A 15,323-nucleotide genomic window follows, 5' to 3' on the forward strand; every position below is an offset into this window, starting at 1 on the left:
TTTCCTATCTGAAGATGGAGAGAACTCGAAATGACCTCCACTCGCCATTTTATCACTGATGAAAACGACAGATGAACAAACGATCTAGAAAGCGACTAAGTGGTTTCAACGAGTTAGTGATAAAAACGATCCAGAAAACGAATGCGAACGATCCAGCGCACACGAACGCGAACACAACGATTGAAAACGCACACGAACGCGAACGATCCAGCGCACACAAACGAATCAGTGATGAAAACGAATCAGTGATGAAAAATCAATGATGAAAACGAATCAGTGATGAAAACGATTGAACAAAGGACTCATGATTTTAGGGTTCATAATGATTTTAGGGTTCATGAGTGAATCCTTTTGATTTTGATTTGTTTAGGATTTTTGATTTTAGGTGTTTTTTCTTTTAATTTAATTTTAACAAATAAATTTTATTTGTAATAATGATTTTTAACAATTATAATAATGATTTTAAAAAATATAAATTATATTTTTTAATCAGAAATAATATAATAATAAGTTTATTCCACATATGCGTCTGTCACGTCAGCTTTTTATTGACACGTCATTAAAAAATGACAACTCATCATGATTTGGACTCAAATTCTGTTTGGGGACTAAAACTGGGGAGAAACAAAATGGGGGAACTACTTTCAATTTTCACCTATAATAGGGGGACCAAAAGTGCAATTAAGCTTAAAACATATTTTTTATGGTATTATATTTGCACTTATTTTGTGTTCAAATAATATTATTGTTTTTTTAGCTCTACTATTTTCTTGTTCAATTAATTTTTCTTTCTCTATGTTGAAGTCTTCTCTCTTTCGTCTCTCCTGCTCAAGACATAGCCGCTGGATGGTTCTCGACCATCCACAGCTCCTTATTTTTGGTAACATTTGATTAGCTGCATTGAATGTAATTATGATATTATGAAAATATTGAAATACCCTTATCTTTATTTTGGTTCAGACGACATTTAGTAATTTAATCAACGAATACTTTCAACCATTTTAAAAGTGACCTTGTCTGATTTATCCCTACTTTGTTTTGTTGTTAAATTAAGGACAGTTTTATAGTTTAAAGAAGATACTATTTTCTATTAAGTGTAGAAGATAAATATTAAATAGATAATTATTTTTTCATGCCGAAAATTAACTCAAAATACACAACAGTCTCCCGAACTGGCCCCAACTAAATAAAAAAGGAAGCGTTTCTGGGTGTGAAGTGATTCTTGAAAGAAGGTCACGCGTGTGCGTAACTCCGTTATCAATAACCTAATCCGAAATGATAACGCTGTCACTACTACCATCTTCCTTCACACTTCCAAACCAATCTCCTCCAATATTGCCCAAACCTTATTTACTCCGAAATCTTGAGTTGTGGTCCCACCACCACAAGAAGAAGAAACTAATCTTCCACTCAATTTCTTCTCAATCTTCGTCATCTTTCGACCTTTCCCCTCCCCCCATCGACCATGACTTCCTGGTCAGTAATTTCTAACATTTTCTTTTATTTAATAATACTTTCTTCGCTTTTCTTATCCTATTCGATTTTATTTTTTTGCCATAACCACATGGAAGGAAGACAAAATTCATATAAATTAAGTAGATTTAATTAATTTTCAAAAGTTTCATTTTTTCTGAACGGTTCATTTTCAAATAATAGATGGTGATAGCCAAATTTAAAAGGATTGTGTGTTTAAGGACTAAACTATTTTCACACAGGAAACAAATTGAAAATGAGTGTAACCTACATTGATTAATTTTAGTTTGGTAACTATGACTATACACTGACATTGTAAACAAATTTGACGCAAATGTCTATTCATATGTCACAAATTTCTCATATTACATTCATAAACTACTTAAAACATGTTTACATAGCGGTCAGTTGATGAAATATGATTGGATGTTTTTGTAAAATACTTTTAGTGTATAGTTATTAAACGCTTACAAATATGTTCAAACCTTTTTAAAGACACACAATTGATAGTGCTTGAGAGAAAAGAAATTAAGGAGACTAAGCATAATTTTTTGATTGTTCTATTATTATCTTTACACTGGTTGCAGGACACTGTTAAAACTGCAGGTGCCGAGGTTTCAGGGGAAGGGATCGTTGAAACATTTCATAATGACGAAGAAGCACTGGATGCTGCAGACAATGGGGTTGCTGTAAGTATTCTATTATTCATATTCTCATTTTCTTTTCACAAGCAGCTTCGTTTGGTAGAAACACTATTATAAAAATCAGAATCAATGCATATTCAAATTTAGTACTTGATCTATTATGCATATTCTCATGGTTTTGAAAGTGAGCTAGTTTGCATTGCTTTAATGGGCTTTGGTTTGGATGATATTAGCTCAGGCTTGTGGATTATCCGATTGTAACTTCATAATTTCTATAAATTATCTTGTAGTAACTTGCTGTTGAGTTTATATAACCTAATAAAAATTGAAGTTTTATAGTTCAATGCATATTTATTGGTTTATCTAGGTACATTACTACTAGTTTTTTGTTAGATAATGGATTTAATCATTTTCTTAATTTCGTTTCTCTGTTGAATCTAATGGCATAGGTTGTGGATCTTTCACACTTTGGCCGGATAAGAGGTACTTGCTTTTCTTGTACTATTGCCTGTCCATATAAGAGCAATGCATTCACTAGGAAGACTCTCCCAAAACTTTTACATTTACATATAGTTTTACAAATTTGCATTACACTTAATCCATACTAAGCAATTGAGGAAGTTTGTCCTTAACATGATTTAATGTTTTCTTAATTTTTAACACAAATATTTCGGGTAACATGAAATAAAGTCAGCGGAGATGATCGTGTTCAGTTCCTTCACAACCAGAGTACTGCAAACTTCGAATGTCTACAAGCAGGACAAGTACGTGGAAGAAAGTAGCGTTGTTTGGCTGCATTTATGTTTTGTTTGCAATTTCAAGTTCTTGTCAATTCATTTTTATATTTCATATTATAATACAGGATTAAGTAATAGGATCTCTAACTGAAATCCCTAGGGATGTGACACTGTTTTTGTAACACCAACAGCTCGAACTATAGATATTGCACATGCGTGGGTCATGGTAATTTTCTTTTCTTCACCCCTCTACAGTGTAATAGTAATCTTAACTTTCATTTAGGTGACCACTTTCATTTGTTGCTTTGACAGAAAAATGCAATAACTTTAGTGGTTTCGCCAAAGACTTGTAGGACCATTTCTGAAATGCTGAACAAGTTGGTAACTTCTTGTATAAATTGTCATTCCATATGAGTATTTTCAAATACATTGACTAAATGTTTTACATGGAATGATTTCAAGGTACATATTTTTTGCTGATAAAGTAGAGATTCAAGACATTACTAAGAAAACCAGCTTATTTGTTTTGGTGGGACCCAAAAGTGGCCAAGTAAGAGACATTATCATAGCCATTTAGTTGTGAGAATGACAAAGTTGGTAATTTTCAATATGATGACATGAACAGGTGATGGAGAACCTGAACCTAGGCAATCTTGTTGGAAAACCGTATGGCACTCATCAACATTTTTATGTAAGCTTGACCATACTGGTTATTTTTTGTGACTTATGTGACATGTGACTAATTACTAGATGCCTTGCTTATGATCATTTTCTCTAGACAAGATATATCTGGTTATGTATGTTTGAGGATTACTGCATAGTTATGTAACTTCAACAAAAAACACTTTAGATGCTCAATTATGTCACACGTGCTTTTAAACTTCATGTATTTGTTTCTCATGGATAACAAATAATGACTTTTGTTTTTGTAGACATTTTCATATGGTTGCATCTTTACATAACTTGTATATTATATATTTAACTTAAATATACACAACTTTCAAAGCAATGAAATTTCAACAGCATTACCGACTATTCTTGTGAATTTTTTTCTCAATATAGATACTTTGTAATTTGTAGGTTGATAAGCAGCCTATAACTATAGGAGTTGGAAATCTCATTTCTGAAGATGGTTTTTCATTGATGATGTCTCCAGCAGCTGCTCCATCTGTCTGGAAAGCTATTCTTGCTCAAGGGGCTGTCGCAATGGGTTCTAATGCTTGGAATAAATTGCGGGTTATCCAAGGTACTGAATTGGTTAAGTTAAGTGACAATTGTATGCTTATATCTTGTAGTTATTTCCTTTTATTTTTCTTAAGGATATATATACTTTTTTTGCATGGCAATATGTTAAATACTGGGTCAGAGTATAAGACTAAGTGAAAATGAGATATGCATGCTATTGCTGTACTATTCAACCGCCAAAACTGATATAATTTAATACTATTACTCGCTTTCTTAATTCTCGTGATTCAGTCATTGAACTCTTATATCTAGGGACAGAGATAGTTTATATAATTTCATTCACTATGATTTTGATTGTAACTTGATTTCTCAGGAAGGCCTGCTCCTGGAATGGAGCTTACAAAAGAATTCAATGTCCTTGAGGCTTGTCTATGGAACTCCATTTCTCTAACCAAGGGTGCGTCTTCGAGTGCTCTTTTTCCGCTACCTATCTGTATAAAGTATTAAGACTTGTCTGATAATTAATCTGATTCTGATTTTCTCAGGCTGTTACAAAGGACAGGAGACTATATCTAGGCTGATAACATATGATGGTGTCAAACAAAGGTTATGGGGATTTCATCTTTCTGATGCCGCACAACTTGGCAGTACTATTACAGTTGATGGGAAAAAGGTAAAATAATTTTCTTTTGAAAAATGTTCACATTTTTATTTTAAAACCGAATGTCTTCTTTGGTTGAAAATAGAGAAATTATTTTTGTACAACCAAATTTAGACAACTTTCACGACGATATAGTTGGTTAATGGATATACCACGTGTTGAAACTTGTGGATATAACCACCAATAGTAGATTTGATTTGAACATATGAAAATTGTGGTCAATCACGTCAAAATTCATGGTATGAGTTTTGACGCCTGATATATTCATTAACCATTTGTTAGACATAATTAATCACCTATTTGAACTGCATTAACCACTTAGATTGTTGTCGCAAAAATTGTCTAATTGTAGTTGTTCAAATTACACAACTCTTGAAAATTAGTGGTTTTCTGCAAATTGTGCAGGTTGGGAAATTGACTAGTTACGCTTCTGGAAGGAAGCAATCTGAACACTTTGGGTTAGGTTACATCAAGAGGCAAGCTGCTTCAGAAGGTGACAGAGTAATTGTGGGAGATAACATCATTGGAACAGTAGTGGAAGTTCCTTTTCTTTCTCAACAGCGTCCACCATCTGGTAGTTCAAAAAGTTCTTGATTCTCTCTTTGGGCATGGAATGTAAACATCATCATTATTTATGTGCTCAAAATGATGTTGTTCAGTAGAATTAAAGATGTCCATGCATAATACTTGTATGTTTATGATTTATGCTATCTGATAGAATATTATGGTGCGTTGTTTGATCTATGAAGTCGACCCTAACTTAGTGAGGTAAAGTTTGGTTGTTGTATGTTTTATGAATTTTTGTTTTTGGTCGATAAATTAGTTCATTTGGAAACAACTGTGGTTATTATAATTAGCAACTTCTTCCTGTTCATCTCTTCTTGGAGATCACATCTTGTTCCAACTTCCAATTATTTCAGGTCATTAGGGTTCAGCATGTTTTGAGGCCATGTCCCGATAAATTAATGTTGTCTCTTTTTATCTAACAATTAGGCATTGTTTGCAAGTTTGGAGGGGAGGGAAGAGAAGTGAAGACTTTGAAAAAAAGGAAGGAAGAAATGGAATGAATGAAGAGTTTTGGGAGGGGAGGGGAGGTTTTGAGGGATTTGTTTTTATTCATAATACAAAATCTTCCTATTTTGGAGGAATCCAAAAATTATATTGCATGAGGATTTTGGAAGACTAAAACAAATTTTTCATATCATTTTTTTTTGTTACAATACTCTATAAATTAAAAATATATTAATCATGACCATTCTTATATTTCTCTACAAAATTACTCTCTTAAAAAATATTATTTTTTTCTCTCTATTTTCTCCTCTTTTCAAAGTCTTTTCTTTCCTTCTCTTTTCCTCCAAGCTTTCAAACAAAATATAAATAAATATTATTATATAAACATCTCTTGATCTTCCCAGAAAGGGAGGTGTATAAAACCAATTTCCACGTATATCAAATAATAAGATATTGTTATTTTTTTTTCTTCTCAATATCTTATTAAAATAAAAATATTATACATATATTCACTCAACAATTTTTTAACTACCGATTACATGAACTATTTTTTGGGTGAATGGAAAGGAGCTAAGCCCCACCCTACCCACTAAGGCATGTTTTGCCTCGTGATGAGAGACTCACTAATAAACTGTGAATTTGACAACAGTATGGTGCACCAAACATGCACTAATAAAAATAAAAAACCTCAAGAGAATAAAACCAAATTGACAAGATACATTAAGGATAAAACTGTACTTTATTGAGTGACTAATGAAATATCTGTGCAGACTCGTGCGAGATGTCATTAATATAATTTTCTTTTAGATAATAGTTTAATAAAATCAATTAGAAAAATAATCTCTTATTTATACTATAAATAGAGGATTTAATTTATTGTAATTAATAATAAACAAATAAAATTGAAATTAATAATAAGCTGTAGTACTTTAACTTTTTTCCCCAATATATATGATCAAAAGTATAATAAATATTGCAATTAATAATTTGTATATATTTCGTATATTATCAATAATAAATATTTATTTTGTCTTTTTTAAAGTTTATCAATGATAAATTTTGTCTTGTATTTTTTTAAAATATTTATTAATGATAAATATTTGTCCCATGTTTATTTTATGTATATATGATGATAATTTTTTTAGATGATTTTTTATATTTATCTTTGACAAATATTTATCCAGTGTTTTTAATATATATTAGTGATAAAAAATTTGTCTTGTATTTATTTTTTATTTTTTATATATCATTAAAAAATATTTATCCTGTTATTATTATATTTATCACTTACAAATATGTATCTCGTATTTTTTTATGCATTAGGTAATAAAATTTATCCCACATTTTTTTAATATTTATATCATACACATTTGTCTCTTGTATTTTTATGTATCAGTGACAAATATTTTTCCTATATTTTTTTATAGTTATCATCGACAAATATTTATCATGGAGATTTTTAAGTATTTAGCAAATATTTATCCCGTAAACACACTAATGATAATGATGAATATTTGTCCCATGATTTTTTTATATTTATCATTGAAAAATATTTATCTCATATTTTTTAACTTATGTTGCAAATATTTATCTCGTAATTACATTGATGATATGATGGTGGGGAACAATGTATATGAGACTATTTGAGTCATAATACTATGCATGAGAGATTTAATATTTTGACAAAATAAACTTTGTTAAGGTGACTTGGCATACTTTGAATCAATAAATTATTAGAGGAAATAAAAGTATAAGACAAAATAAATTTATCAGAGAAAACAAAAATATCAGAGGAAATAAAATTATCAGAGAAAGTTAAAGTATCATAGAAAATAAAATTATCTGATGAAACAAGAGGAAACAAAATTATTAGTGGAAACTATCATTAGAGGAAACGAAATTATCAAAGAAAACAAAAGTATCATAAAAAAACAAATTTATCATAGGAAACAAAAGTATTAGAGGAAATAAAATTATCAGAGAAACAATATTGTCAAAGAGAACAAAGTATCCCAGGAAACAAAATTGAAGTAAAGACAAGTTGAAACTGAAAGTGATGAGGTGTCAACAATACAGATGATGATGGGAAAAATAGTAATTCACGTAACATCTAATTTTATTATATTATATTGACTTAATTGCAATTTTAGTTCACCTATTTTTACTGATTCACAACATTGGTTTTCTTATTTAAAAAGTCGATAATTTTGATCCCTTTCTATAATTTTTTAACTAAAAGTAAAATGTTTTAAATAACATATTACATGATACGATGATATAGAATGATTAACATCAATAAAATTGGAACAAAACAACGTAAAAACTTAACATTCAACTTCTGAAATGTTTCTTATTTGTAATTTAATTAATGACATATGAATAATTAATACATCTTGATGGTTGTATATCATATTGTATCTCACGTAATTTAAAATACGTCAAATTATTATTTTTTAGTTAAAAAATCTGAAGAAATAACTAAAACTATCAACTTTTCAAATAGAAAGATTAATTTCGTGAACTGGTAAAAATATATGGACTAAAACTACAATTAAACCTGTTATATTTAGATTGACAAATTCTTCACCTTTTTAGAATGAATTTTCTTACACTTTATCAAAAAATTAACGAAAATAATATTATTAGAACCCACAAAATATAACACAAATATATATATATATATATATATAATCCAGAAGAATAAGTATTGTATTTATATTTCAATACATAATATTATATTTGTATATGATTTTGTGTCCAATTTTAAGTTTCATTAACTTTACTCAATTGACAAGAATGAATTTCAACATTTTCAATTATACTTTACCAACTAGGTAGTATTAATTATTTTCATATACTTTAGAGATCAAAACAACATTGACCAAACCCTCCAAAACATCTCAACTTCTCATAACCTCATCCACCATAGCATACATTCTAGTAATCGTGTGAGCCACAACACAACTGAAGTGAGTTACTGAAAGACGCATTCATTAGTTTCCAACAAATGTGATCTAAAGCCACTACAAAATTTGTGGAATCTCCTACCTGCACAAACATTCCTTCTTTCTCAAATTATTAGCCAACCATTCATATAATTTGTGTGGACAACTCGTACCTCCAAGGTCATCTAAATGAATAGTTGTGATTTGTTGATAGCATAAATTTTTTATATGCTAAATAATATTTGTGATTTCTTAACTTAATTTCAATTAACGTTTTAGTTATTTATTTATTTTTTTTCGATTTAATCGTTTATTTTAATTTTAAGTGATAATTTAATTTTTTATATTTTAAAATATCAACAGTATTATCATTGTTTTACAAAAATTTCAAACAAAAACCACAAAATTAATAATCATCTTCAATTTAATGCAAATTTTATCAAACGCATAACTCAAATATTCAAATAAACTCATATTTTCATCTCCAACAACATGAAATTTATCAAATAAAGAATGAAAATATGAGTATATTTAAAAGTTGAAGTTATGAATTCAATAAAATGTGCATTATATTGAAAATGATAATTAATTTTATGGTTTTTGTTTGTAAATTTTGATGAACTTTTTGAATTTTTGTAACAAAAATGATAACATTGTTGACATTTTAAAAAATAAAAGATCAAATTGTCACTTAAAATTAAAATAAATGACCAAATCGGAAAGAAAAAAAAAAAAGAAGGACTAAAACGTTAACTGAAATTAACTCAAGAGACCATGAGTGCTATTTACCATTTTTTTTTATATTAACAGTGTATAGTAATTAATTTCTATACAATAAAATTTAATTTACATAACAAGTAAATAGTTTTTATAATAGTCAATTACAACTGTTAAATAATTAAAAAATAATAATTTTTTAACAATATGTAAAATATTACATTAACAACAATATATAATAACTAAACTCTATACAATATATAAGATAATAAAAAAAATTATTTTCAAAATATCGTAGCAATAAAAGCATATGGAATTTGTACAAATTTTCTACATAGACTATACAGATAGTAGTTGATATTGATAAGGTTTGTACCTATTAAATTAATGCCATAGATTCCATCAATATTTCTTATTGAGTTTGTCCCATCTTTCTTGTATTTCATAATTGTTTACAGATGAAGATCAATTATTCATAGCCGTGCAGGGAATCGGACAACATAATATTTACAGATAAAGATCAATTGTTTTTTATGTGCCTATTAATTGAGGCTGTAAGATGCAAGGGATCAGACAAAAAATAATCTTTTTTATACTAACAAAAAAGTTCTCTTTTTGACATACAAATTTTAAAATATACACATAAATTATAATGCTACGAGTATGCTTTTAAACTCAGGGTGCAAAGTGCACATGCTTGTTTCAAGACATAATAAGCCTAAGACGAATTAAAATGATCAATGTTGTGATAATATTAATTTAGTGTGGGAGAATAAGGAGAATGCCAATGCTATATATTGGGTTTTGGTCCTTTGTTTAAAATGCACCAGTCAGCAATAACACTTTAAGCTTGTATCTGACTTAGTTTAAATATTTGCTTTGTAAGAGTGTGGTTGTACTGGGGTGTCTGGTGTGAGTGAGAGAAGTCTATGTGTTGTAACAATTTTCACATAGTGTTAATTCTCTGGTTGCCGGTTTAGGCAGCGGCCGTGGTTTTTTCTCCGGTTTTGGAGTTTCCACGTTATATTCTTGTGTTGTGATTGTGTCTTAATTCTTTTGAACTTATGCTATTTTTTCCCAACAACTGGTATCAGACCAAGGTTCGGAGGTTCGGTAGGATAATTTTTCTTAGTATGCTCTATGGTTGCAGTTTTGTCTGATCTTCCACATCAGAAAAAAATTATCCTTGGTATTGTTAGGGGAAAGGTGATACTGTGAAAGTGCTGTTTAGGGAAGTTCTGGCTAAGGAAAGACTTGGTATTTAAGCGTGTCTGTTGTGACCCACCTCTCTTTCCTGGGAACTTACCTGGTGCACAGTTTACAGTCTGCGTGCAGCTGCTATGTCTTATTCAAGCGTTATGAAGTTTGACATAGAGAAGTTTGATGGAAGAATCAACTTTGGCTTGTGGAAAGTACAAGTCAAGGATGTGCTTATACAATCAGGATTACACAAAGCGTTGAAAGGAAACACTTCCAACATGGAGGACGACAAGTGGGAGGAACTAGATTTGAGAGCTGCAAGTGCAATTCGTCTATGTTTGGCAAAGAATGTTCTTGCGAATGTGCAGAATCTGTCATCAGCCAAGAAACTCTGGGAGAAGCTTGAAGGGTTATATCAAGCTAAGGGCATCTCAAATCGGTTGTTGTTAAAAGAGCAATTCCACAATCTGCGCATGGATGAGGGTACGAAAATCTCTGATCATCTTAGTACTTTGAATAATATTGTCTCTGAGTTGGAATCTATCAAAGTTGAGATTGATGATGAAGATAAAGCGTTAAGGCTCATTTTGTCCCTTCCACCTTCCTATGTTCATCTTAAACCTGTTATGATGTATGGGAAGGAAAATTTGAGTTTTGAAGAAGTTGCAACTAAAATTATTTCTGAAGAAAGGAGAATGAAAAATGATGAAAGCACTTCATCAAGCTCAATGTTGCTGACTAGAAGTGGGACTAATGGGAAGAAGATACATGCAAAGAATTTGGTGTGCCGGGAGTGTGGAAAGTCTGGGAATGTGAAGAGAAATTGTTCAGGTGGAGCAGTATCTGAAAAAGACTCTGAAACAAGTGCTGGCAAAGTCTCCCTTGTTTTGGGAGATGATGGTGACCTCATCTAGAAGATAAAGTTTGTCCATATGGTATTTCCGCTATACCATGAAAAAGGACAAGTTATTGCTAGCGGATTCAGAACAGCACACAGGCATTGGTTGGCATTGATGCAAGGTGTGTGGTGATGTGTCGATGGCTGAAGAACTTCCTGGAAGCCAACATAGGAGTTGCACCATAAATTTCAGCTAGGTTTCGACATGAGAAAATTCTTGGAATGGTTTAGTTCCAAGTGGAGAAAATTCATGGGATGGTTTAGTTCCAAGTGAAGTGTACTTCTTATGGTGGAGTATGATTGTCAGTAAGACAATGGAATCGGAAGTTGTAACTATTACAATCAAGGTGGAGATTGTTGGGGTTGATTGCAAGTCCCACATCCTTTAGTGTGGGAGAATAAGGAGAAGGCCAATGCTATATATTGGGTTTTGGCCATTTGTTTAAAATGCACTAATCAGCAATAGCACTTTAAGCTTGTATCTGACTTAGTTTAAATATTTGTTTTGTAAGAGTGTGGTTGTATTGGGGTGTATGGTGTGAGTGAAAGAAGTCTATGTGTTGTAACAATTTTCATATAGTGTTAATTGTCTGGTTGTCGGTTTAGGCAACGGCCGTGGTTTTTTCTCCGGTTTTGGAGTTTCCACTTTATATTCTTGTGTTGTGATTGTGTCTTAATTCTTTTGAACTTATGCTATTTTTTGTTGTTGGGAAAAAATAGCATAAGTTCAAAAGAATTAAGACATAATCACAACACAAGAATATAACGTGGAAACTCTAAAACCGGAGAAAAAACCACGGTCGCTGCCTAAACCGGCAACCAGAGAATTAACACTATGTGAAAATTGTTACAACACATAGACTTCTCCCACTCACACCAGACACCCCAGTACAATCACACTCTTACAAAGCAAATATTTAAACTAAGTCAGATACAAGCTTAAAGTGCTATTGCTGACTGGTGCATTTGAAAACAAAGGACTAAAACTCAATAGCCTTGGCCTTCTCCTTATTCTCCCACACTAAAGGATGTGGGACTTGCAATCAACCCCAACAATCTCCACCTTGATTATAAGAGTTACAGCTTCCGCTTCCATTGTCTTACCGACAATCATACTCCACCATCAAAAGTACACTTCACTTGGAACTAAACCATCCCAAGAATTTTCTCATGTCGAAATCTTGCTGAAATTTATGGTGCAACTCCCATGTGGGCTTCAAGGAAGTTCTTCAGCCATCACCACACACCTTGCATCAATGCCAACCAATGCCCGTGTGCTGTTCTGAATCCGCTAGCAATAACTTGTCATTTTTCATGGTATAGCGGAAATACCATAAGGACAAACTTTATCTTCTAGATGAGGTCACCATCATCTCCCAAAACAAGGGAGACATTGCCAGCACTTGTCTCAGAGTCTTTTTCAGATACTGCTCCACCTGAACAATTTCTCTTCACATGCCCAGACTTCCCACACTCCTAGCACACCAAATTCTTTGCATGTATCTTCTTCCCATTAGCCCCACTTCTAGTCAGCAACATTGAGCTTGATGAAGTGCTTTCATCATTTTTCATTCTCCTTTCTTCAGAAATAATTTTAGTTGCAACTTCTTCAAAACTCAAACTTTCCTTCCCATACATCAGAACAGGTTTAAGATGAACATAGGAAGGTGGAAGGGACAAAATGAGCCTTAACGCTTTATCTTCATCATCAATCTCTACTTTGATAGATTCCAACTCAGAGACAATATTATTCAAAGTACTAAAATGATCAGAGATTTTCGTACCCTCATCCATGCGCATATTGTGGAATTGCTCTTTCAACAACAACCAATTTGAGATGCCCTTAGCCTGATATAACCCTTCAAGCTTCTCCCAGAGTTGCTTGGCTGATGACAGATTCTGCACATTCGCAAGAACATTCTTTGCCAAACACAGACGAATTGCACTTGCAGCTCTCAAATCTAGTTCCTCCCACTTGTCGTCCTCCATGTTGGAAGTGTTTCCTTTCAACGCCTTGTGTAATCCTGATTGTATAAGCACATCATTGACTTGTACTTTCCACAAGCCAAAGTTGATTCTTCCATCAAACTTCTCTATGTCAAACTTCATAACGCTTGAATAAGACATAGCAGTTGCACGCAGACTATAAACTGTGCACCTGGTAAGTTCCCAGGAAAGAGAGGTGGGTCACAACAAACACGCTTAAATACCAAGTCTTTCCTTAGCCAGCACCTCCCTAAACAGCACTTTCACAGTATCGCCTTTCCCCTAACAATACCAAAGATAATTCTTTTCTGATGTGGAAGATCAAACAAAACTGCAACCACAGAGCATACTAAGAAAAATTATCCTACCGAACCTCCGAACCTTGCCTAGTTGTTGGGAATGCCTAAACCGGCAACCAGAGAATTAACACTATGTGAAAATTGTTACAACACATAGACTTCTCTCACTCACACCAGACACCCCAGTACAACCACAATCTTACAAAGCAAATATTTAAACTAAGTCAAATACAAGCTTAAAGTGCTATTGCTGACTAGTGCATTTGAAAACAAATGACCAAAACCCAATATATAGTCTTGGCCTTCTCCTTATTCTCCCACACTAAAGGATGTGAGACTTGCAATCAACCCCAACACAAAGTGCACATGCTTGTTTCAAGACATAATAAGCCTAAGACGAATTAAAATGATCAATGTTGTGATAATATTAATTTTAAATAAAATTTTATTATTTTTGTATTTAAAAATATTAAAATATGATTTTTTTATTCAATACAAAATTCTTTTAGAAACATATTTATTAAGTAAAAATTTATTTATTTATTTTTAAAATAAAACAATTGTTTTGGTGGTTTTATTCATGAACCGATCTTGTAAGTGCACCCTTCATCACAACGTTGATATGTCTTAAGATGATTTATTTTTGGAGTGTGCTTTGAATAACTTACGATAATATGTATATATATTAGGTCGAGTCAAAAGAAAAAATAAATATAGATATGGGGTAAATTACAATTTTTTCTTCTTTTTCTCTTGACTCAATAGAAAATTTAAATTAATCGTCAAATCATTAAAATGTTAGTCACTTTAGTCTCTTACATTATAACGGTCATGAACTATAATAGGAATTTTTATAATAGTAAGTTGTATATTTCAAATATTCTTTTGATGATTCAAAAAGTAATTTGGGTTTTTTTACTAAGTCAAATATCAAAATGGCAACATCTTATACTTTTAAGGACTAAAATGATAGTTTATTTATCATATTTTTTTTATTTCTTCAAAAAAAATAATTTTTATGTTATTGAAATTAAATTTTTTACATGTATCAAATAAGACGACTTGTATAATGAGAAAGTGAGAGAAATGAATCTTAATAATTAAACAAACTAGTCTGTAATTTCGTGCGTCGCACGGAAACAATGTACATTTTAATAAATATATATATATATATATATATATATATATATATATATCAATTCTCATAAATTTTATTGACATGTCAAATGTTACTGATAGTACCACTCCAAAGAATTTTTTTTTTTCTAACAAAACTTATTATAAAACAATACTTTTAATTTTAAATAAATAAAAACAATAATTATTAAATAAATAAATAAATAAATAATTAGATCAGATGAAATAAGAATTTTTAAAATAATGGACATGACATATATAACTTAAGTATGTTATTTATATGAAATACATGATATTTAAAAATTTATGTAAATTTTGTTGAAATATCTTTCATTTCGGTACTACTCACAAAATACTACAGAAAAATAATCTTATCATTACAAAAAAAATTACAATACACACAAAATGTATAATAGATTAGTAAAATAGT

At 31.0% G+C, this 15,323-nt stretch overlaps 1 protein-coding gene across 1 annotated transcript; it reads left to right on the forward strand.

The window, feature by feature from the left end:
* Positions 1 to 1,142: 1,142 nt before the first annotated feature.
* On the forward strand, positions 1,143 to 5,591 carry LOC101489211 (putative transferase At1g60990, chloroplastic). The gene is made up of 12 exons (XM_004504128.4): positions 1,143 to 1,476; positions 2,061 to 2,162; positions 2,567 to 2,600; positions 2,808 to 2,881; positions 3,015 to 3,080; positions 3,167 to 3,231; positions 3,317 to 3,404; positions 3,480 to 3,545; positions 3,935 to 4,100; positions 4,413 to 4,496; positions 4,585 to 4,712; positions 5,106 to 5,591. Exons 1-12 carry the CDS (start codon positions 1,276 to 1,278, stop codon positions 5,292 to 5,294), a joined length of 1,263 nt encoding a protein of 420 aa, XP_004504185.1. The 5' UTR covers positions 1,143 to 1,275; the 3' UTR covers positions 5,295 to 5,591.
* Positions 5,592 to 15,323: the final 9,732 nt, after the last annotated feature.

This window comes from Cicer arietinum, chromosome 6 (genome assembly GCF_000331145.2).
Source record: "Cicer arietinum cultivar CDC Frontier isolate Library 1 chromosome 6, Cicar.CDCFrontier_v2.0, whole genome shotgun sequence".
Classification (NCBI taxonomy): domain Eukaryota; kingdom Viridiplantae; phylum Streptophyta; class Magnoliopsida; order Fabales; family Fabaceae; genus Cicer; species Cicer arietinum.

Bases quoted from the DNA above. Each gene is read 5' to 3' on its own strand.
- LOC101489211 (XM_004504128.4), top strand. From the start codon at position 1,276: ATGATAACGCTGTCACTACTACCATCTTCCTTCACACTTCCAAACCAA. The intron at 1,477-2,060 runs GTCAGTAATTTC...CACTGGTTGCAG, and splicing joins CCATCGACCATGACTTCCTG to GACACTGTTAAAACTGCAGG. The intron at 4,497-4,584 runs GTGCGTCTTCGA...TGATTTTCTCAG, and splicing joins CTCCATTTCTCTAACCAAGG to GCTGTTACAAAGGACAGGAG.